Consider the following 24,354-nt stretch of genomic DNA (forward strand, 5'->3'; position numbering starts at 1 on the left):
CTTGGAGGGGAACAGGAGATTTTTGGTGGTGAAGTTGGACAAGCAAATGGCATACGTAGAAGCAACAGGATCAGGCCCAAAGCATCAGGTCATGCTTGGGTGTGGGAAACTCAGTCCCATGTTAACTCAGAACCCCTCATGTGGTTGGGCTATTGGGTATGTCATTTCAGTGTCTCCCTTCCCCTTGTTTGGGCAAGATTTCATTTGGGACATCAGGAAACGATCACCCTGAGCTGCAGTGTCTAGACCACAACATGAATTCAAGGGAGAAAAGAGTGTTGCTAACCAGTAGGCTCTGTGCCCACTTTGCCCTCCACTGCTTCCTTCTTAGTGTTCTTATGCAGTCAACTGACAGCCAGTAGGTGGCAGCAGCACCTGTGTGCTTTGGCCATTATAATTGCTGAAGCCTCATTTGAGAACAGGGCAAGGGAACATGGAAATAGTACCAGGGAAGGGCCAGCCCCAGATAATTGAGCCCCCTTTCAGTTCAGGCCTTTCTGTGAAATGGGAATAACAGGAAGTTAATTTTTAGTCTCTCAAGGACTAATTTGTATTTTGAAACTGGGTATGGATAAAATAGCTCCAAGGCCTTGCAAGTGAGGAAGTTCCGGTAATTCTCTACAGGGGCCCTATTCTCTATTGGGGCCCTTGTCCAGATGGAAGCTGCAGTTTGGACTGCAGTACTACAGTCCATAATCTCAGAGTGGTTAAGAGTCCAAGTTACAAATCTAGATTTCTCTGGTTTGCATCTCACCTCTGCCATTGACTTTCTAGGTGACCTTGGGCAAGCCACTCTCTTGGTCTTCTTCATGTGCATTTATGTTATTTATTTATTTATTTATTTATTTATTTATTTATTTATTTATACATACATACATACATACATACATACATACATACATACATACATACATACATACCATGTGAGGTAGGTAAGGCTGAGAGATAGCAACTGGCCCAAGGTCACTCAGGAAGCTCCACAGCTGGTTGGGGATTTGAACGTGGATCTTCCAAGTCTAACTTCTGAACCACTACGACAAATAGGAGCCTATCTTCAACCTTTGACACAGGTTCCTTTGAAGCAGGGGTGGGTAGATTTCAGAACATGTAGGATCTACTTTGTTTTCAGGAGATCTTCATAAATAAGTGCATTCATGCAGGGTATCTGCAGCTATTGGAATACAGTACCCATCCTTGCTGGGAGAAATTGACTCCCTTTCAGCTGTGGGAAGGAGGCAGAGAGAGATGCAGGAGTTTCTAGGTGGAGTTATCTGAAACCGAAGATCCAGTCTTGTATGGATGGGCTCAATAAGTTGCTCGCTAGTGGGAATTTTCTGACATTTTACAAACTGGCCAGTCCACAAGGCTGACTGAGGCAGTCACTTCAGGCAGCAGACTGGCAAGGGGAGCTTATCCATCTGTCCACTCACCTCCACTTCTCTCCCCCACCCCCCACACACACACTTCCTGGGTTGGAAGAGTAGGGCATAATTGGAGATGACATGTGGAGGAGTAGTGGTCGCTTCTCAACTCTGTAGCTCACTATTCTTCTCTCCTCCACACTTCCTCTTCAGCCCCTCTTCCTTTTCTAATCCAGGGAATGGGATACAGGGCTACTGCATAACCAGATATAGGACGGCAGCATTTGGTATTCTGCTAAGGCAGTGGTTCTCACACATTTAGCACTGGGACCCACTTTTTAGAAGGAGAATCTGTCTGGACCCACCAGGAGTGATATCATCAAGCAGGGAAATTTTTAACCACCCTAGGCTGCAATCCTACCCACACTTACCCAGGAGTAAGTCCCATTTACTATCATTGTTGAAAGAATATACACAGTAGCTTGTTAAAAGTACAGGTTTGTAACATTTCCCAAAATGCAGTCACATACCATGGTAGCATCAAGTTCTAATATATTAAAAATAAAATATTGAATGAATGGGGACCCACCCGAAATTGGCTTGTGACCCACCTAGTGGGTCCCAACCCACAGTTTGAGAAACACTGCGGTACAGGGAGCTCTTTGGCTGGCCCGGATCTTTTTGCCTCTGTTCTGTTTACATATTTGTAAATTAAGCAAATGTGGGAAAGAATCCCTCAGCATTTTCTCACCCCAAAGTTGCCTAACCCAGTAGCATCACTCCTGGAGCTTCTCACTGCTTGGGGAAAACAAGCAACGATGGATGGATAACCGGAAGAAACAGAGAATGGCTAACATCCTGCAGCAGAAGCGAAACTCTGCATCTCCACTGGGAGCAGGGGCAGCCTGCAGAAGTGGTATTACTGCCAGGTCATCACTTTCCCCAGGCTCCAATGGATCTTAATTAATGGGGGGGGGGGAAGAGAATAATGCTTCTCTCATCTCTTGCTTTGGCGTTACTTGCTGGCAAGGAAACAGTTCTGCTATTACCAGGCTGGAGATCAGCAATAAAGAAAGAACAGAACCCTACTTCTGCTCACAAGGTATAATTCACTTAGGGAACAGACTGTCACTAGATGTGGTCGCAGCCACTAGTTTAAAACAAGAGGATTAGACACGTTCAGGGAGGAGAAGTTGATCAATGGCTGATAGCCATGATGGCTAAATGAACCCTCTACAGTCAGAGGCAACAGATCTGAAGTGCTGTACAGCAAGCAGCCAGCTGAGAAGTTTTAAAGAACAAATCATATCTTTTTGCTTGCAAAAAGGAGCAAAATCTTGTAATGGACTTTATACACCCAGCTTTTGCACTCCTGTAACTTTCCTAGTGACAGAAAGGCAGCAGAACCCCGGATCAGACCCAAAGGTCCATTAAATCCAGCATCCCATTTTCAGTAGCAGCTAACCAGTTGCCCTGCCTTCAGAAAGCCCACAAACCAGGTGGTTCTGCTACTCCCTTGTTGCTGGTCCCATACTGGCAATTAGTGATACTCTGTGCCTAACTTGGAGATTCTATTAAATCAGCACCAACTGTGAATATGAATTTGGCTAATCCCCTTGGAAAGCCAGTGGCTATCACTACAGCTTGTGTAAGATTAGACCTGTTCCATCAGATGACAAAAGATTCATAGCACCAGAATCTGAATTCTACAGTAGGGGTGTGGTGGTGGTGGTGTTCAACCTCAGAAGGTACAATGCAAAGCAAGGTCTGCTCACTGTCAAGTACCATTTCCAAAAATCTACAGCTGAGTAGACAGAAGTATTAATGGAGTAGAGAGCTGACTTCCTACAGGGTTGAAACACGGCACTTTTTGCCTTTAAGAAACCTAGGAGGCCTCCATCACACTGAACTATTTGGTTGCAGTCAGGGTGTGAGGAGCCAGAGGGAGCTTTAAAAAGGCTAAAAATACATCATCCAGCAGCCAAACTTACTAGCAAGTTCAGACTGATATTAACCCACTTTTGCTCAGCCCAGAGGTGTACGCATTTGGTCCCTGTTGCATATATGCAACATTGGACAGAAATGGCTTAATCCAACAGCCTCCAACACTCAATTTATAGCTCAGGGAAGGGTCACATGACCACTACAGCCCCACCTCCTGCAGTACAGTTGCAGGAAATTTTCTTGGAGCTGCACCTGCATTTTATTCTTGTCAAACAAGCCTTGCGATTATGACTTCTGATTTCTCTGGTGGGAATTCTCTAGGAAAGTGAACAAAGTTCCTTCTTGGTCTTTATGTCTAGTGGCTTCTGGGTCTTCACGCCTCCTAAACAGTTTATCCCTGTGTGTGTGTGTGTGTGTGTGTGTGTGTGTGTGTGCGCGCGCGTGTGCACATGCATGCGTGCTTCCTTTGGAACTATTGTTTTACATGTAAATATACATTAATCAAGGCTGAAACCCTATACATACTTACCTGGGAGTAAGACAGTCTTACTAAGACCTATTAAACAAAGTCGGACTTCTGAGTAAACACATCTAGGCTTGTGCTGTAATTGACTGAAAAATCATATTCTCCTTAATCAACATACATTTCTTTGATTGTGTACAGCTTTAATAAAGCTTGCAAGTGGCAGACACAATATTCTAAAATGAAAAACAACAGCAACAACCCAGAACTGATGTAAGTCAGCTTGGAAGTAGTTAGCAGAGGTAGGTCAGCCTTCACACTCCTATGCGCAATAATTCCCTTTAAAGCACATTAGCTACCTCTCAGTGTGGAGGAATTGGCAGGTGAGGGGTAGAGCTGACAACTAGGAATGTGTGACTACCACAATGGGATGGAGGAAACTGAGCATGGCCATGGTAGACAGCTCGTTGCTTAATCACAGCTTGACAGTGACAATAGTTCTGTTTTAATCAGTGTCCCTGAGTGCGCATCGACCTGCCTCCTGTCAGCTGCTCATCACATCTGCGCCACTGATCTTTCCCCACTGTCCACAGGAGCATCAAAGGATTGAACTCACCAGAGGCCTCCCCCCCTTCCTACACCCCCTCACTTCTGGCTCCCCGTCAGGATTCCAAACAAGATGGATTTCCAGTTGCACATGGAGGCTGAATTCTTCCTGAAAGCAGGCATGTGGTCCATCATCCTTTTGGAACCACTTCATGGGGCAAGCAGAGCCTTTTATTTCAATTATCAGCCCTGCTTGCTACACCTTCTTTCTGGGCGCTGTGACAACTGGCAGGGAAGAACGATGAACGAATGCCAGCAAAGGTTAACCCCCCCCCCTCCAAATCAGGCTGTTGGCAAGTGGTGCTTTGATTCTGGCTCAACCACCCTGACAGCTGCTGAATTGGCTTAAATGCTCTTAACTGCTCTGCAAATGAGGATCTCCTTCTGTCCTCTGGCGAGTGTGTTCTTTTAGCGCCCTTTTCTTCTACTATTTTGGGGGGGGCACCCCTATACTGGATACCTTAATCCAGCTAGGGAGGCTTGTGTGTGGAGGAGCCATGGATGAAAGTGGTCGGATACTTTTAGGGGTGCTTCCAAATGGCTCCTCATCCAACATTCTCTCTGGATTTTAGAGTTCTACATTACCTGGTCTTGTTTCTGAAATGGCTCTAATGTGTTAAGAAGCCTCCACTGTTCCATTTTAAAATGTCCACATCTAATACAGAGTGCTGGGTGAGGAGGGCTTCCAGTTCTCTTTACCTTCTTCTACATTAGCAATTTACACATGTGTGTTACTTGAAATCCCACAAAGATTTCAAGTTGTATCAAGATTCCTTTTGTGTGGTGTTTTAGCTCTGTACAGGAGTACATGTGTGCCTCACTAAAACACTACAGGAAAATTAATCTTGACACAATCACATACACAATAATATTGCTCTTTTGCAGTGGTCTATGTAAACATTATTACAGCAGAAGAGAAAAAAAGATGCAAATGAATGGAAGGAACTGAAAGTGGTAGCAAACTGCACAAGTTTCATTTCTGGAACTTATTTTAGATTTTCACTTATTTAAACCAGAAAGAAGTTGGGGACATTTGCATGGCAAAGGAAAGCTATGAGTGGCTAAATGGAGGGAGCTGAAGAGACCCTGCTTGATATCTTTCTCTCCCATGAACTCTCTGGGTGGCCTCAGGCAAAGCCACTCTTTCCCTCTGCCTCAGTCTTCCCCATCTGCAAAATGAGGATAATCAGACTGAGAGGACTTAGATTATGTGAAGTGCTTTCAACAGACTGAAGTCTTACATAATTATTACAAGAGGGCCTCCACAACAAAGTGTGGGACCATGCACATCTTCCTGTGAGTAAGTTCCACTACTCCAGTGAGGTCTACACACGCTCTTGATCATATCCTTGTGGATAAAATGACAACATGTGGGGTTCGCTGGTACAACTGTTAGGTGGATTCAAAGTTGGTTGGACAGCTGTTCCTAGCACATGCCACATCAACCTGGAGAGAGGTATCAGGTAGTGGGCTGTGTGTGTCAGAGCTGTTAATAAATGAGGGCAGTAGATTCATGTGGCACCCCACATCTGCTACCCTCTTGTCCCCCATCCACAATTGATGCAAGCCGCTTCAGGCCCTTTCGTGGCTGGGCAAGCCCTGGTTTAGAGAAGGGCGTATAAGATGGTCAAGGTGTCTGGAAACCGAGTCCTATGAACTTGGAGTGTTTAGCCTGGGGGAGGCTAAGGGGTGCCACGTTCATGGAACTGCAGGACTGTCAAGCAGAAGCTGCCCAGCACTGGAACATTCTGCCTTGTGAGGTTGTGGGCTTGTCTTCATTGGAGGTTTTCAGGCAGAGGCTGGACAGCCACCAGTCATAAGAACATAAGAACAGCCCCACTGGATCAGGCCATAGGCCCATCTAGTCCAGCTTCCTGTATCTCACAGCGGCCCACCAAATGCCCCAGGGAGCACACCAGATAACAAGAGACCTCATCCTGGTGCCCTCCCCTACATCTGACATTCTGACTTAACCCATTCCTAAAATCAGGAGGTTGCGCATACACATCATGGCTTGTACCCCATAATGGATTTTTCCTCCAGAAATTCGTCCAATCCCCTTTTAAAGGCATCTAGGCTAGACGCCAGCACCACATCCTGTGGCAAGGAGTTCCACAGACCGACCACGCGCTGAGTAAAGAAATATTTTCTTTTGTCTGTCCTAACCCGCCCAACACTCAATTTTAGTGGATGTCCCCTGGTTCTGGTATTATGTGAGAGTGTAAAGAGCATCTCCCTATCCACTCTGTCTATCCCCTGCATAATTTTGTACGTCTCAATCATGTCCCCCCTCAAGCGTCTCTTTTCTAGGCTGAAGAGGCCCAAACGCCGTAGCCTTTCCTCATAAGGAAGGTGCCCCAGCCCAGGAATCATCTTAGTCGCTCTCTTTTGCACCTTTTCCATTTCCACTATGTCTTTTTTGAGATGCTGCGACCAGAACTGGACACAATACTCCAGGTGTGGCCTTACCATCGATTTGTACAACGGCATTATAATACTAGCTGTTTTGTTCTCAATACCCTTCCTAATGATCCCAAGCATAGAATTGGCCTTCTTCACTGCCGCCGCACATTGGGTCGACACTTTCATCGACTTGTCCACCACCACCCCAAGATCTCTCTCCTGATCTGTCACAGACAGCTCAGAACCCATCAGCCTATATCTAAAGTTTTGATTTTTTGCCCCAATGTGCATGACTTTACACTTACTGACATTGAAGCGCATCTGCCATTTTGCTGCCCATTCTGCCAGTCTGGAGAGATCCTTCTGGAGCACCTCACAATCACTTCTGGTCTTTACCACTCGGAAAAGTTTGGTGTCGTCTGCAAACTTAGCCACTTCACTGCTCAACCCTGTCTCCAGGTCATTTATGAAGAGGTTGAAAAGCACCGGTCCCATGACAGATCCTTGGGGCACACCGCTTTTCACCTCTCTCCATTGTGAAAATTGCCCATTGACACCCACTCTCTGCTTCCTGGCCTCCAACCAGTTCTCAATCCACGAGAGGACCTGTCCTCTAATTCCCTGACTGTGGAGTTTTTTCAGTAGCCTTTGGTGAGGGACCGTGTCAAACGCCTTCTGAAAGTCCAGATATATAATGTCCACGGGTTCTCCCACATCCACATGCCTGTTGACCTTTTCAAAGAATTCTATAAGGTTTGTGAGGCAAGACTTACCCTTACAGAAGCCATGCTGACTCTCCCTCAGCAAGGCCTGTTCGTCTATGTGTTTTGAGATCCTATCTTTGATGAGGCATTCCACCATCTTACCTGGTATGGATGTTAGGCTGACCGGCCTATAGTTTCCTGGGTCCCCCCTCTTTCCCTTTTTAAAAATAGGCGTGACATTTGCTATCCTCCAATCTTCTGGCACCGTGGCCGTTTTGAGGGACAAGTTGCATACCTTAGTCAAGAGATCTGCAACTTCATTCTTCAATTCCTTAATAACCCTTGGGTGGATGCCATCAGGGCCCGGTGACTTATTGATCTTTAATTTATCAATGAGGTCTGAAACATCTTCTCTTTTAACCTCTATCTGACTTAACTCCTTGGTTAGGAGGGGCCGTTCGGGCAGCGGTATCTGCCCGAGGTCTTCTGCCGTGAAGACAGATGCAAAGAACTCATTTAATTTCTCTGCCATCTCTAAGTCTCCTTTTATCTCCCCTTTCCCTCCCTCACCATCCAGAGGGCCAACCGCTTCTCTGGCGGGTTTCCTGCTTCTAACATATTTGAAGAAGCTTTTATTATTCCCCTTAATGTTGCTGGCCATGCGTTCCTCATAGTCTCGCTTGGCCTCCCATATCACCTTCTTACATTTCTTTTGCCACAGTTTATGTTCCTTTTTATTCTCCTCATTAGGGCAAGACTTCCATTTACGGAAGGAAGCTTCCTTGCCCTTCACAGCCTCTCTAACTTGGCTGGTTAGCCATGCGGGCACCCTCCTGGATTTAGTGGAACCCTTCTTTCTTTGCGGTATACACCTCTGCTGGGCCTCTATTACTGTTGTTTTAAGCAGCCTCCATGCACTCTGGAGAGATTGGACTCTTTTTACCCTCCCTTTCAACCTCCTTCTAACCAGCCTCCTCATTTGAGGGAAGTCCGCCCGTCGGAAGTCAAGGGTTTTTGTTAGAGATTTGCCTGGTATTCTTCCCCCAGTCAGGGTTACTATGGCAATTGCCTGCCCTACGCAGGGGTTTGGACTAGATGACCTCCAAGGTCCAATCTGACTCTATATCCTCCAATCACACCATTGGGTTGGAGTCTCCAGTATTGAACAGCCATGCCATTTCTCTGTCTCTCTCTCTGTTTCATGGCTTCATCCCATGTCTCTCCCATTGGTCTGTCTCCAAACTGTTCCCCTTTCCTATTTTTCATAACATCAGCCATAAAGTGCAGTTCAAATTTTCCTCCTGAAAAGTTGACACGGAGAGCCCTGTCCTACCTAAGTCCCCACGTGGCAATGCAGCAGTGCCAGCAAGGCTTCTTCTGCATGCCACAGGGGATATTTGGTGGCTGCAGGACATTTGTCCGCTCGCCCATGAGAAGCCTCAGCAGCCACTATGGGGTAGCTCAGACCTGTGCCAGCAATATCGCTGGCACAAGTCTGCATTGCACCGGGCAGGCAGATCAGGCCACCACCATCACCAAATCTGCCCCCTCCCACTCGGACTTGATTCGTTCACCCTGCTCCCTGTGAAAGGGTGATTCACTCCCCTTTCTATCCCTCCCCATCTTTCCACTTCCTGCACTGGGCTTACCTGCTCTGGTGAGCCTCCCAACATCCACTGGCACGTGCGGGAAGGCTCCAGCTTTCTTGCTGGCAGGCCAGCTGCTAGTGCTGCTGCCAAATACTTTATGGCTGCTTTGTGGCCGCCTGCAGCAGCCAGCGATAGCAGAATGGACATTCCACCAGTGCTAGCACTAGTTAGGATTGCTTTCCCACTACTGGCTTTCCCACCCAGTAGAAAGTTATTCCTCTCTAGGGATCTACTTTCTCTCTAACCCTTAAGACTACTCTGGAAGCAAACATTTTGGGGTTTGGGGGGCTGCTTTGACTTTTGTTTAACCCCCTCTGAATGCCTGGAGTTCTGCAAGTGCCCAGAAACCTTCATCTTCCATGTGGGAGGGTCCCATTTTGCCTACTTCCTTATCAGCATGAGGGTGGGGGCTTTAGAGATTCCTCTGACAGGTTGTGCTCCTATCCAGGGCCCGTCAGGCCAAGCAGTGATCCGTCCATGTGCCTTCTCTCAAACTGACTGCCATCGTCAATTGGGCAGACTGCATTTGCTCACCCCTTTGACAATCTGTGAACAACTTGCCTACAATACATTTCTGCTACCCTGGAAAGGCACATTCCTAAGATATCACACCCTCCCACCCTCTAAGACAACGTCCCTCCAGTCTCCAAGACAGATAAGAATGCAGGGCCGGCACCTCTCAGGGCCACTCTGATCTGTTGATCTCCTGCAGTTATTTTCTTGCCTGCTGGTTCGGCTGCTGGATTTTGCCATCAATAATTGAACAACTCTCTCTCTCTCTCTCTCTCAGCAGATCCTGCCACTCAGCCTCCTGCCCCACCCTTCTTGCTGCAGTCAGCAGGGTCTGGCAAGAAACAGGAACAATGCCAACAAGCCCCACACCTCCACCTTTGCCCCATTGAGACTCAGTGCAATGGATTTTGAGAGGAAGAAGAGCATATGCACCCTTTGCTGGAGACAGGCTGGCTGTTCTAGGCCAAGACTGGACTGGAAGTACCTGCAGGGTCATCATGGCCTTGGGACTGACCACAATATAGTGTGAGAAATTTCCCCTCTTTGTGTTCAATTATCCCTTTTCTCTCAAGCATGGGGGGTGGGGGGATGGAGACAGGTGATGGGACTCCTTCAGGTTCAGAGAAGTAGGAGTGAGAGACCCTCCTCTATGTTTTTCTCCACTGTGTGCTGTTCACACATTCTGCAATCATGGCTGTCAATTTGGGTCGCACCAGCATAAAAGGAAATTGTACAAGCGCCTGGATAGATCTGCAGATTGGATGTACCAACAATCTAAAGGTGAGCCATAAAATTGGTGCCACCAGGGGTCAGCCACCCACTTTGGGCTAAGATGTGAGTGCATGTGTTTGAGAGGTCATCTCTAAACAGGTCTAGGAGCTCTAATAAAGACGCCACGAAGCCCTCCTTCTGAATACACATTTTGGATTGAAAGAAAAAAAAAGAAGAAAACCTGAGATTTTGGTTCTGCCATTGTTTTGTCTTATTAAACCCCACACCCCAACATTCACTAGGACCTTTTGATACACTCCACAATCCACAGGTTCAACTGAATACATTCTGCAGTAAATATAACATTCTGAATTCTGCACCAGTGTTATCCACTGTGCAATCTACTTTTGCAGATAATGGGGAAGGAACACAAGGGGCACAGTAGCCCCAGACCCTGGTCTACATAATGCCCTGCAGAGCCCTGCCCCTGGCTTTGGAGATTTCTTTAGGTGTTACCCACAAATGTTCACACTTCCTTCTTCACGCAGTGCAAAAACCTCTTGGATTTTGCACCTCATCCTAGAGTAATGATGATCGCTAGTTCAGATGATTAAAAAAACAACAACAAAAGAATTAGAGATGATTCATCAGAAAAGATACTTGTCAATATACATTAGGAATGATGAGTCACATTATTAGGGGCAGCATAACTCATTATTGAAGCTAGGGCGAACAACAGGGCCATGACATCATACCCTGCCTGTTAGCATCTTGAAAGCAGCTGTTTGGCCACTCTGGGGAAAAGGATGCCAGACTAGATGGACCCAGCTTGGTCTAGTGTAGCAGGGTTTTTCTTTGGGTTTTAAACTTGTCCATAGTCATAAGGTCTAGAAACTTGGGTTTAAAGAAAATGAAAATTGAGATTAAAACTTCAAGATGTCGAAGTGTGCACTGGATACCAGATTCTACATTCACACAGAGATCTGTCACCAGCTAATCCAGCCTTTCATTTTTGGATATTGGCAGTAGGATGGGTTCAACCACCATGTGATTTTGTTTTGGATGACCAGGGGGCCCAAGAACTGAAGGAAGGAGATAGGCATAGGGAAGGCAAAATGCCCTATTCCAGCTTGGCCCTCACTGTCACATGTAAGACAAAGAAGGCTCTCAAGGTGCTCTTGCACCATTTGTCAGCATCAAAGCAAGATCAACAGAGTGGCTTCCACACTAGCCTTTATAGAACTGCTTTCCTTCATTCACACCCCTTTTCATGGAGCATCCAATCAATGACACTGTTTCAAACTGGTGTAGCTTGGTGTTTTCTGTGCTGTCCCTCCTGTGGTTTTTTTTTTCTTTTTCCATAGACCCAATTTGTGACCATTCATTAAGCAATAAAAAAGACTGCAACATCAAAGCACTGTTGAGGCTTTTCAGGGACTATTGTACCTTTAATCTAAAGCTTTCTCTTTGCAGGTCTAGTTTGTTTTATTGCTTTCTGTTCAGCACAGATGATTAGTGTTGAGTTGCCCTTTAGTTAGCTTATGCTCCGCACAACAAAGTAGCTTTAGTTGCTGGTTTCCATTGATTCCCTCCCCCCCCCCCGTTTTTGTCCTTTTGAGTGAAGGAGCACTACAGCAATGTGCCCTGCAAAAGCACCATTTCAATGACCCTTCCAGCTAATTGTAGAAAATGAAGTAAGAACAGCCTTGCTGGATCAGGCGAAAGGACCTTCTAGATCAGCATCCTTTTTCCCCACAGTGAACAACCAGATGCAAATCATCCTAATATGGAAGTGACCAGGGTCTCTTTTCTAGGAGGCTCTTGGAACACCTTAAAGACCTATTGATTTCTACATAAGCTTTTGTGGATCACAGTCCACTTCATCAGATACAGCTTATGCTGAAATAAATGGGTTAGTCATCTTTAAGGTGTTACAAGATACTTTGTCATTTTTGCTGCAATAGACTAATGCGACTACTCCTACGGAAGTTTTCTGGGAGGGTGAGGGATCAAGCCAGAACAAAGCATTCTGGAACGTGCTCTCCCACCAGCTCCCCACTCCCTTCTAAGACTGTTTCTTACCCTTGTGAGCAAGTGGCATTTCCTCATAAAACCAGGAGAGGGTAAAATTTCTCCATTTAGTGTCAATTAACTGCAACTTGGCAAGCTGTCAAATTGGCAGCTGGTTCAGCTTTCTCCCTCCCCACCCCCCTGGAGATATCCTTTTCCCCTGACATTAACACCCTCCTCCCCCATCCTCTCCCCCCTTGCCCTGCCTGCTCTTTAGAGCTGAATACCACAGTCACACATTTGCCTAACCCACTAAGAGAAAGTCATTGCTTGCTTTGAAAAACATACAATGAAGGCGGGGGGAAACCAACAGTGAGCCCCATTTTCTTCCTGAAAGCGAATCAAGGTTCCCCCTGGGTGTCTGACTTCTGTTTGGAAGTCTCCGGTAATCTATAAAAAGCAATCTCATTACAAAGACACAGTGAGAGGGTTACAGGAAAGACGGAGGAATTTTGACTCAGCCGCTGGTTCCGGTAAGGATGGGTGAGGGGAAGAGTTCTCTATCAAAAACTATCAGAGTGGAAAAAAACCCCATGGTACTGCCTTGGGTTAGAAAACATTGTTTGTAGAAATGGAAGCATCTGGAAGGAAACCGGTTGGAAGGAGGGGTCCTGACTGATCCTCTATTGTTGCCCCTTCGAGGTCTGTTCACAGAGGACAAAGGGGTGAGACCACCAGCCAGCCACCTCACACAGATATCACTTGTCTACCTTCCACCAGGCTGATGTATGAGGAGGGACGTGAGCCCCATTCCACCGTCTCCTCAGTCTCTGCTGGGTTCAGTTGCTCTCCACCAGCTTGGCCAAGTCCTGCCGGAGCTCACTCAGCTCAAAGATCTTCATGTCCATGATTTCTGCCACCTTGGTCACCTCATGGAACATCTTCTCCCTCTCGGAAAGTGTCTCCGACAGTGTCTGCTCAGCCAGACGCAGGCGCCTCTCCAATTCGGTGTTCCGTCTCTCCAGTTCCTGGGAAGACAAAATGAGGGAGTAGTCAGGAGAGTTCCAAAAGTGGGCCAAGGCTGCACAGAAACCTGGTGGACAGGCACAACCCAAGGCAAAGACTCCATATAGTAGGGACTGGGCTCTTTAAACCAATGCTGCACCCACATCTCACAGCACATAGAATGCTTTGGTTTAGGACAGTGATTTTCAACTGGTTTGCAGCGGCACATTGGTGTGCTGCAAAAGGTCTGTGGGAGTTTGGTGTGCCGTGGGAGTTTGGAACACAGCAGTTGAAAGTTGCTGAAAAACTCTTCTGGGTGCTGCAGCTTTGTTTCTAGGGCAACTGTCTGTAGTAACAAATTGTCCATCCTCTGCCAGCTCTGCTGATGGAGAATGAGGGACAGACAATTAGTTACTACAGGCAATTGCCATAGAAACAGAGCCGCAGAACCCAGAAGAGTCTCCCAGAAGCTGGAAGTGACATCACAAGAGGCAATCACCATAGAGGTCAGTGTGCCGTGAGAGGCAAAAAACATCGAAAACCACCGGTTTAGGGTGTGAATTGAGGCTGGTTGAGATGGCAATTTTTCCCCAAACAGGCACATACATATGGGGTGGGCCCATAGCTTTGCCTGCAGAAAGCCTCAGGTTCAGTGCCTGGCAGCCCCAGGAAAAAGGATCACAAGCAGTGAGAGAGCTAGCTCAATTGTGCAGCACACGCTTTGCATGCAGAAGACGACCCCGGCATCTCCAGTTAAAAGGGAAAGAGTCTAGACAGCTGCTGCTGGTGAGAACAGCAATGGCCTAGATGGACCAATGGCTTGGGTCAGCATAAAGCAGCTTTCTAGACTTACCTTCAGCATTAGAGATCACAAACAAGTCTAGATGCCTTGGTGGGGAGGCAAAGAATAATTCTTCACAGGATTAGGAGACCAACCGAGGTGATTCAATGGTAAAGAAAGAACAATCAACTACATAATGGACCATTTGGTGTTTTTAACTGGACAGGCCATCTCACCTTGGAGCAGTCTTGCAAGGTCACTAGGCAGGCTGTAGGGTGGGGGTGAGGAGGAACACAGGAACCTGCCTTCTACAAAGGCAAGTCATTGGTCCATCTTGCTCGATTTCGTTGACACTGCCTGGAAGCAGCACTCCAGGATTTCAGAGAGGGGTCTTTCCCAGTCCTACCTAGAGGTGCTGCTGGGGTTTGAATCTGGGATCCTTTGCAGGCAAAGCACAAACTTCGCCACTGAACGATGGCCCTGTCCGAGGATGGGCAGTTCCTTCTTGGGCATCAAGGGAGGCAAGATGATGGCCATGACAGGAAACAGGAACTCTTGGTTCTTCTGATTCAATTGCACTTCACTTGGTCTCTAGCTGTCCCCCAAACCTTTCCTCTCCTCCACAGCCTCCATTACCTGCATCTTCTGAAGGGTCTCCTCACTCTCCGCATCCGTTTCCCAGGGTCTCCCTTTCTGGTTCTTCAATTGCTGAAGCTCCTGCAGCAGGAGGGAAACACCGACACACGACCCAGCAATTGAGCAGACGCTCCAAACTACCTTTCATTTTGTTCCAAGGCCAAGAGCCAATAGAACCTCAGCTCTGTCTTTCAAAAGATTTTTGTTCGCATTTCCGAGATTAATTTTTTTTCCTGACCTTCGTCTCCTACCTTGTCAATTAGGTTTTTTGCAGCCCAATCCTAACTAACTCCCTGTGCAGCGGTGCCAATGCGGCTTCCTTAATATCCCAAGGGGGTGTTTTGGCATGTTGAGGCCTCCTTGGTGCAAAGTAACATTTGTTTCCTTGCCCCTGGATAAGCCCCAGCAGCTGCCATGAGTCAACTTGGGCCTGCTCTATAGCTGGCCCAAGTAGCTTGCCCACATTGACCCATGAAGGCAGATCAGGCCTGGGAAAGGGATGAGGATTTGGTGGGTGCCACTGCCGCCAGACCCACACCCTTCCAGGGCCTGATCTACTCCATCTCCTCCTCCCACTCCTGCTCATTTCCAGCCCTCCCCACCTCCTCCTGATGCCTGAACTGCCCTGCCTGCTCCAGTGGCATCCAGCGTCTGTCTTCGTGAAGCCACTTGCCACTTGCGGTGGTGGCCAGGCTATGCTCACTGACAATGTCACCTTTGCAACAGCAACAAAGCTGTTTATGCCACTGGAATGCACATTCCACCAGCATAAACAACCAACAGGCTGTTAGTCACAGCTCAAACTGGACAGTGGCTGAGAGATAAACTAGGAGCTTAATTGGATATTAAGCACAAACTCCTGCTCATCCTCAATCTTCTTCATCTGTAAAATAGGTATAAGATTAAGCTACCTTATAAAGTTGTCATAACAATTACTGAAATAATGCACACAAAGCGCTTTGGACACATTTCACTGGGATCTAAATGTCAAGTACTATTTCAGAGACTAAGCAACAAATCAGGAAGTACAGAGTTCAAGTTTTACCTCTGCCATAAACTTGGAAGAAGAAGCCACCTGCATCTTCAATATGGAGATAATAATAATGATAATATCCTACATTACAAGAGTTGCTGTTGTAAGGATAACAGAGAATGTGCCTAAAAATGCTTTGAGAACATTGTAAAGATTCAGATGAATGCAAATCAACATTACAATTAACTTTTGAGGGAGGGAGGGAGGGAAAGTTAGGCAGCAAAGAACACCCAGTCTCGAATTTTGGCTTGTCAAGCATTCTTGGAAAGGAGATGCAGATGAGAAAGCTCCTGCCTTGTAATTAAACCTCTGTTTTAAATTGTTAATTTAATTGGTGCCTGTGTGCAAGGAGGGGAGGCTCTGTGGCAGCTGCTGATGGGTGAAGGGGTGAGGTGGCAGGAAAAAGACTGGGGGGGTAAGACATGATAGCAAATCTGAAGACTAAGGTGTGAGAGCAGGCAGTTTTGGGATACAGTCTGGCGAGAAGGTTCCCAGTCTCATCCCTTTGGTTCTTTGATATGTTGCTGTAGTAAACTCAAGACCTGCAAACAACCACATTGATATTGCAATCTGGGAAGTGGGAACAGTATTTTGCACAGGCTACATCTTCTGGTACCTCACTGGGATGGATGGCTTCTGGGAAAGACCAAGTCTACCCCAGGCCCCACTTCGCTTCTGAGTATCTCTAGAGCAGGGATGTCCAAAGTTTTTGGCAGGAGGGCCACATTGTCTCTCTGACACTGTGTCGGGGGCCCGAGGGAAAAGAGAATTAATTTACATTTAAAATTTGAATAAATTTACATAAGTTTACATAAATGAATATATTAAAGATGAACTTATATGAACAAATGAAGGTCTTGCAATAGCTCAAGGCCTATAAAAGGCCTTGCACAAAGCAAGGCTGGCCTTTCCTTTGCTGCTGCTACTGCATCACAGAGTGAAACAGCAAGCAGTGGAGGGAGCCCTCATCCCACAGCTCATGCGAGAGGTCAAACAGTCACCCTCAAGCTGTGTCAGGCCAGTGTGGGCTCCAACAAATCTCCAGAGGGCCAGAGGCTCATTGGAGACTGGGGGCTCCCTAAGGGCCGCATTGAGAGGCCTCGAGGGCCGCAAGTGGCCCCAGGGCCGGGGTTTGGGCACCCCTGCACTAGAGCATATAATGTGTGGTTTGCTGAAATTTGTTGGCTGAACTCCTTTTTGCATCACAATGTGAAAGGTACATAAAATTTCCTTCATGTTTTGACCAGACATTTATTAAGACAAATAAATACCATTAAGAATAGCTGTTTTTACCATTTTACTTTGCAATTTTTGAAACCAATACAAAACAATTTTAAAACAACATACTATTTATTCAGGTATTACACATATGTATTTCTTAATATTTATATAAAATTTTTGTAATAAAATGTGCATGTAACAATAAAAATGTGTGTACAGGTGTGCGCCACAACCACAGGGATATGTTCTCCAGTCCTCGTTGTTATGCAATTAGGTCATTAAGCGAACATTCCAGCCAAACTAATGCCTTTGTTGCGTAAACAGACACTCCCTGCCAGACACTAGCTGGTTGCACAGGCTACTGGAGATAGATTTTATCTTCTTTGCATTAAGAGCTCCTTTGTTGTGTAAACAGACGCTCTGCTGCAGGCTATGGAAGACCTGACTGCCTCATTAAGATCCTCTCTGCTGTGCTTTGACCAACATCATATATGTGGTCCGTTGTTAAGTGGCGCACGCCTGTATAATATTTGCAGGAATGGACTGCAACTTGGATGACTCAGACTCAAGCTGCCAAAATGTGTGTTTTTTGCAACCTGTGGCAACTCAAGTCACGTGTGTCAAGAATAGATTTGAGTCAAGATTAGCTTTTATGAGTGCTTGCAGTTCAGTTTTGTGTGTGCTTGCTTTTTGCTCGTCACTTCTGCGATGTGACTAGTTTCTTGAAAAGACTCAGACTCAAGTCTAAATGACTTGAAAAACAGCTCTGGACAAGTCACAATGGCCACCTGCTATGACTCATAGGCAACTCAAGTCAAGCGGGGATGGAGACTCAGGGAAGTGACTCTGGCACATCCCTGAATATTTGTTCATGTCTTGCAGGTCTCAAACATCTGAAGTTTATCATAAATGGCTCTTATGTTAAGCAAATTTGGCTACCCCTCCTCTAGAAAAGTGTTTCTTAACTAGTGACACTTGTACTACTGGTGGTACTTAAGGTGATGTCTGGTGGGACAACAGGACTCCCAACTCTCGCCAGCTAGCAGCGAGACCAACAACGCAACACAGCAAGCAGTAGTAAGCGGCTCAGCTCGGTGGCCAATAACTCTGTAAGGGAGGGTCAAAATTATTATCTCCATTGTGCAGATAATTTGAGAGGCTGAAGCTGAGAGTGGCTTGTGGAAAACCATCAGAGGAGTTCATCACAGAAGCAAAACCCGAATGGGGAACTTTCAGATACACAATGCTTTACTGTCTCTTTGCTAGGGCCCTGTTGCTTACCTCATCTTTGGCTTTCACCAGCTGCTCCAACTCTTCCAAGGCTGGATTAGCCTCTTCCTTGCCCTCGCTTGAGGAAACATGGCCTCTCTGGGCTTCCAGTTCTGCTACCTGTAGGAGAACAGGGTGGGACATGGCAGAGAGGACAGCGCTGCTTTGAATGAGCAAAGAACAGACTATAATGGACAATATTTCCCAGCAGTTTACAAGAAACTGAAAGTTAAGGGTGTAAAATCATTAAATATAAAAAGCAGCAGTTATCAACCTGACCCTGCTCTAGTGCATCCAGTACTCTTTATGACCGTACACGATCCCATCTCCTCTTTCTTCTCACTCTTTCTTGCAAAACTGGGTTGACTGATGCTGGTGCATGACTGAGTCCAGCAAAGAGGATTGGGGGGGGGGGGGTTTCTCAGCTACAGCACCAGCACCATCTCTTCCCTCCAAGGAGGTGAAGCAAGAGCCCCATAGGCTTATACCACTGGAAATCCAATCACCTGAGAGCTACCTGGGCACGCTCCAGTTCCATATGCTGCGCTGTGTACAGAACTGAACCGGGGAGATAACATCAATCATTGATTGGAAGGAAAGATTTGTTTTCAGGAGTTCATTCTTCAAGCCCGCTGTAGTTGCTTGGGAAGAGCTTCAGACAGGATAGGCCTATGGGTGTGCAAGCAGATACGGCAGGAGGTGTGGTTTGGTTGTAGAGCTGCCACCTTGCCTAAAAATCTAAGCAGGATCAGCTCAGGTCTTGCCTTGGATGGGTGACCAGAAGGGATTTGCTAGAGATGAAAGAACGAAGACTGACAAGAAATGGATGACTTCCAGTGAACCAATCTGTTTCGCAGCTGCCTGTGGAAGCTTGGAAAGCACAAGAGGTGCACTGCCAGGGCAACAATTGTGCCATGAAAGGAAACATCTGGAGAAATGGAAGATTCTATGAGTTTCTCTCACATAATGCTTGTAAAAGCCTGCCTACATAAACTGCCTTGAGTCCATGATAAGTCTATGAGAAAGGCGGTATATAAATACTGAATAAATTGTGTGTGTGTGTGTGTGCGCATGTGTGTGAGAGGTGTGTGAATGAGAAGCTATGCAGGCTTTAAGGTTGAGCCCCTTAAAGATGTTGAAAAGACACAGTTGTGGGGGGGGCAGGCAATAGGATGCAAGAAGGTCATCTTAAGCTAAATTCAAAATCAAAATGCTTTTGTTTTGGTTTTTTTTTTTTTTCAAAGAAAGGTTGTAACATCTATCACTATACAGAGAAGAAGTCTAAGGGAGCAAGAACTGGATCACACCATGAGGAATGGAACCTTCACATTCAGAAGCAGTTTACCTGAGCCAGAACAACTATTACTGGACTAGATGGATCTTTCATCTCAGCCAGCAAGGCTCCTTTAATGTTCTTGTTAGTCACAACAGCTTGAAATAGGACCTCTATGTACAGGGGGACCATACCTGTGAGTACCAGATGCTGGGGATAAAGGATTGTTGCATTTGTGCCCTGCTTTGGGGCTTCCCACTCAGGCATGTAGTTGGAAACAGGATGTTGGGTTAGATTTTAAAGAGGATTAGGGAAATTCATTGAGGAAATTCATGCTGTTCTAGCAACAGCAGTGATTACTTAGTGAAAATTCCACATTAGAAGCAGTGTACCTCTGAATATCAGATGCCAGAGAAAAGCATTGGAGGAAAACTACCACATTCTTATTCTGCTCATGGGCTTCCCATTAGAGCATCCTGCACGAAACAGGATACTGGACTACATGCACCATTGCTTGATCCAGAAAGGTAACACAAGCATGATACACCACACCCAGGTGATGACTTGCACGTGTGGATTAGGCAAGTACATCAAGTTTAGATGGCTATTTGCTGTGATAATTAAAAAAGAGAACCTCCAAGCTCAGAAGCAGTTTACCTCAGATTACTAAATGCAGAGGAGACGCAGCAGGGGAGGCCTTCACGCTCTGCTTCTGAATACCCCAGAGACATCTGGCTGGTCAATGTTGGAAACAGGAAGCTAAGCCAGATGGACATCTGTTCTGATGCAGCAGAGCTCTTCTTGTGCTAGGTCTGTTAGTGGCTCCCACCCAAGCTAGTTAGAGATGGAACCTCCATATTCAGAGGCAGACAACTGCTACACTTATCCTCCAGTCTGGTAGGTAGGAACCTCCACATACAACCACCTGTATAATTTCAGCTTCAACTGATCTAATCAACATGCATATGTACACACACACACAAACATACACTGTGTACTGTATAGCTCCTCATGCAGGCATACATACGAACAGGTTTTGAACTGTATTTCTGTCATTGGTCACTCATGCTTCACGGTGGCTAATAAAGACTTGGAGGCTTGAAAATATTGTGTGTGTGTTGCCAGTTCGCCCTGCCCCCAGGAATCATGCCATGTGCTCTCTGATCCAGGGTGAGGAGTCTCCCGTAGTAGCTTTTTTAAGAAAGAGCATTTCTGTTTACTCCTTTCTCCTGGAGCAATGCATTGGCCGGGATTGAGCAGAGACTTCTCCTTTGTCTCCAGAATGCCCGACAGTGAAGAGGCCTCATTACTGAAGCCTGACAAGGGGCCATTTGTCTCTCTGCCCAGCCAGCCCCTGTCTAACCTGATGACCTTGGGCGCGAGCTAAATTTAGCAGCCTGGGAGCATCTTTCGCCATGCTGAGTGGTTGCCTGGCGGAGCCAAGGGCAAGACGGATGGAACATGCAAGGCGATTGCTGGAAACAGAATTGAGAGAGAGAGACGGAGAGAGAGAGATTCTCTCCTGCCTGCTAGAGTGTCTGGTCATTACCAAGCGGAGAAAACCATCAATGAACAAGGAAATAATTCATACACCAATACAATCAATCAATACTTCTGTGATTACCTGCCCACAGAGGAGGCTGCCCACAGTGTCTCTGCATGATGGGCTGGTCACTGGTCCTCTCCCAATCAATCTCTGCTGGGGGTGGATTACCCTGCAGTGTGTCTGCATCAGGTCTGACTGGAGCAATAGCTCCTCATGCAGAAGAAAATCAGAACTGCCTGACCTTGTAGGAGAATACCTGCTGCCTCTGTGCATGGCATATTCCCAGTCAGCTTCTGCATGGGGTGGCCAACCCTCTGCTTCAGGTGGGATTTCAGAATTCTAATTCTAATATTTATGTAATGCTTTCAAACAACAACAAAGATTCACAAAGCAGAAATGTTAAAATGATTCCCCTGTCCCAGAGTGTTCATAAGTAGACTGGAAAAGATGCGCTACTGGGATGAATAAGGACCGCAGCGTTCCCCCTTCTAAATAGAAGAGATGTATCACTTCAAAAGGTGCCCCTTAGCCAAGTCAGCAGGGGTTGGGCTCAGGACATCATTCCTGATGCAGAAGTACAGCTTAGCCTGTGGAGGTCATTATGAACCCAGGTCGGTTCTAAGAAAGATATTTCTTAGATGGAGGCTACACAACTTATTATTTTTAAATAAAAGCTGAGATAATTGGAAAGCTGAATGCCACGTCCTGTAGCACGTCCTGGGTGGAGATACAGCCTGGCAGAGACACACCCAGAGAGCCAGGGTGGTGTAGTGGTTTGGGAGGTAGCATTAGACCTGGAAGATCCAGGTTCAAATCGCCCCTCAGCCATGAAGCTTCCTGGGTGACCTTGGGCCAGTCACTTTCTCTCAGCCTCACCTACCTCACAGGGTTGTTGTGAGGACAAAAGGAAGAGAGCAGCTGTGTAGGCCACCCTGAGCTCTTTGGAGGAAGAGTGGTATAAAAATGTGAAGAAATAAGTGAATGAATAAACAAACCCTGGACACCACACAAGTGTAGACTGTTGGAGGTCGGTCTACTGTGCAGCCTCTGCTATTAGGTCCTCGGTGAAAGTATGCGATTGTGGAGGCAGCTATTTCAGCACAGCCCGCAGGTAGCCAAAGGCAGGCCTCTCTTTCCACCAAGGCCCTGCCCCACTCACTCGTATCCTCAGTGTCTCCGTCTCCTCCTGATAAGCCGCCAGCTGCTTCTTCCACTGCTCTACGTTGGTGTTGGCTTCTTGGAGGGCTGCCACCAGCTTGTTATTGTTGTCTTGCAGAGTGAAAAACTCTGCCTCCCACTGGACTTCACACACTGACCTGTGGTGGAGAGTGGGGAGGAGAAAAATCGGGTTAGGAGTAACGTTGCAGTTCTTGGTATCCTTGACAGAGTGCCTCCAAGCATGTGCAAAGTGGCTTTCTTCCTTGGCAAAGAACCAAAGTCTTTTTTGTGAGTGCGTTGTTTTAAATGAACCAAGGACACAATGACACCAAACCTGGCACTTTCTCAGAGGTGCCAGCCCTGATCAAGCTACGGTTGGCCATGACCAAATGCCACAGAAATGAAAAGAAATGATTTAGTCATGAATGTGGAGAAAGCTCTTCACAATCTTTCATAACATCAGCCAGCACAAGTGATTCTTGGCAGCCAGTTTAAGTCCTTCTTCAGACAATGCAGAATTTATAAATGGTGTTTGCTGCCACATGATGTGTTGACGGATACTGGCTTAGAATAATTGACATTATTATTGATGCATCTCTTTTCAACAAAAATGTTCTCAAAGTGGTTTATGTAGCAAAAGGAATAAGAAGATAGTCCCGTCCCAAAAGTGCTCCCAATCTAAAGTGGGTACATGTACTTTGGCAAGAAAGGGGGTGGGGAGACATACATGGACGAAAGAATTGGAAAGTTATGGCAAACTGCACATGCTCCAATTCCACACAGACAGCCCTATCCTAACTAAATTCACGCATGGTGATGCAGTGGCGCTGGCGAGAGCTACGTTGTATCCCACAGGGGAATTTTGGTCGCTGGAATTTTGGCTCTTTGGATAAAGGGAACATTTGTTCCCTTGCCCTGGGTAAGCCTCAGCAGCTGCAATCGGTCAACTAGGACCTGTGCCAGCAATATTGCTGTCGCAAGTCCAAGTTGGATCTGTGCAGGTGGATCAGGCCCAGGAATGGGGTTAGGATACAGCATGTGCCAACACCACCAATCCCGCCCCAAGTCCAATCTGCACACCCCATCCCACCCCATCACCTCCCACCCCCTCCCAGCCCTCTCCAACCCTCCCCTTGTGCTGGACTTACCTGGTCCAGTGGGTGTTCCTGTACCGGCCAGTGGGAAGGCTCCAGCCTTCCTGCTGCATGCCTGCTGGCAGCACTGTCACAAAGTACTTTATGGTGCTTTTGTGACAGCATGTATCAGCGGAACACATGATCTGCCAGGGTAGGGATTCAACAGGATTGGCCCATTAATTTTAGAAATTCTCCTAGTTAAATGGAAATTCAGGAATGCAGAGTGGAGCTAAGTTTCTGAGGAACAAAGGGGGTACAGAGGAAATAGTGTGCACATAGTGTACAGTTGGAAAGATTAGGAAAAAGAATGATGATAGGTGTTAAAAAATGAAACTGAGACAACTGTCTCTCAGTCACCCTCTTCATTGTTTCCCATGTTTTTATTCTGACATGGGTTGGATGGGTGGGTGTAGACATTTTATTTCAGGAAAAAACTTTGGACTTGTCTGGCACGTGTGAACAAGTGGCTGGTGCACTGATGTCGTTCCATTGTGCATTGCTTTGCCATCCCCCAGCCAATAATCTCCACTGTGGACCGATTTGGGGACTCCACATTTAGCAGCACTTCTGCCCTAACAGGCTTGAGCTACTGCCCCCTTCAGGTCCTCACCCTTCTGAAAGCATCTTCTTTATCCTTTCCCTTTCTGTGGTCATCTCCATGTCGGCACTCTGACTCCGGAACAGTTTGTCATCTCCAGGACCGTTGGAACTGATGACGGGACTGGGGAGGATCTGGGAGGTGGGAGAGGAGAGTTCAGGCAAGGGTAGAAACTTGTGGTCACATGCTAGAGGGAGCTCTGCTCCAGGCCAATTTGCAAAGCGCCACTTCCTGCCTCAAGAAAAATCTTGCCTCTGCTACTTTGCAGAAACACCCACAAAATGTCAATCCCAGTGCAACACTGGAAGTTTCCAAATGGAGCCTTCTATAGGCC

The 24,354-nt window shown here is 46.7% G+C and overlaps 1 protein-coding gene across 2 annotated transcripts in view; it reads right to left on the reverse strand.

The window, feature by feature from the left end:
- Positions 1-10,601: 10,601 nt before the first annotated feature.
- The window catches only part of HOMER3 (homer scaffold protein 3), a 31,271-nt gene continuing 17,518 nt past the window's right edge, over positions 10,602-24,354 (reverse strand). For both annotated transcript variants that reach the window (XM_066635217.1, XM_066635219.1), the window contains 5 exons: positions 24,033-24,154; positions 22,288-22,444; positions 18,322-18,429; positions 14,787-14,867; positions 10,602-13,392 (listed from right to left, as the gene is read on the reverse strand). In XM_066635217.1, coding sequence (XP_066491314.1) covers positions 13,204-13,392; positions 14,787-14,867; positions 18,322-18,429; positions 22,288-22,444; positions 24,033-24,154 — 657 coding nt within the window. In that variant the 3' untranslated portion in view covers positions 10,602-13,203. The remainder of the gene's footprint in view (positions 13,393-14,786; positions 14,868-18,321; positions 18,430-22,287; positions 22,445-24,032; positions 24,155-24,354) is intronic.

The sequence above is a fragment of the Tiliqua scincoides genome, chromosome 8 (assembly GCF_035046505.1).
Source record: "Tiliqua scincoides isolate rTilSci1 chromosome 8, rTilSci1.hap2, whole genome shotgun sequence".
Taxonomy (NCBI): Eukaryota; Metazoa; Chordata; class Lepidosauria; order Squamata; family Scincidae; genus Tiliqua; species Tiliqua scincoides.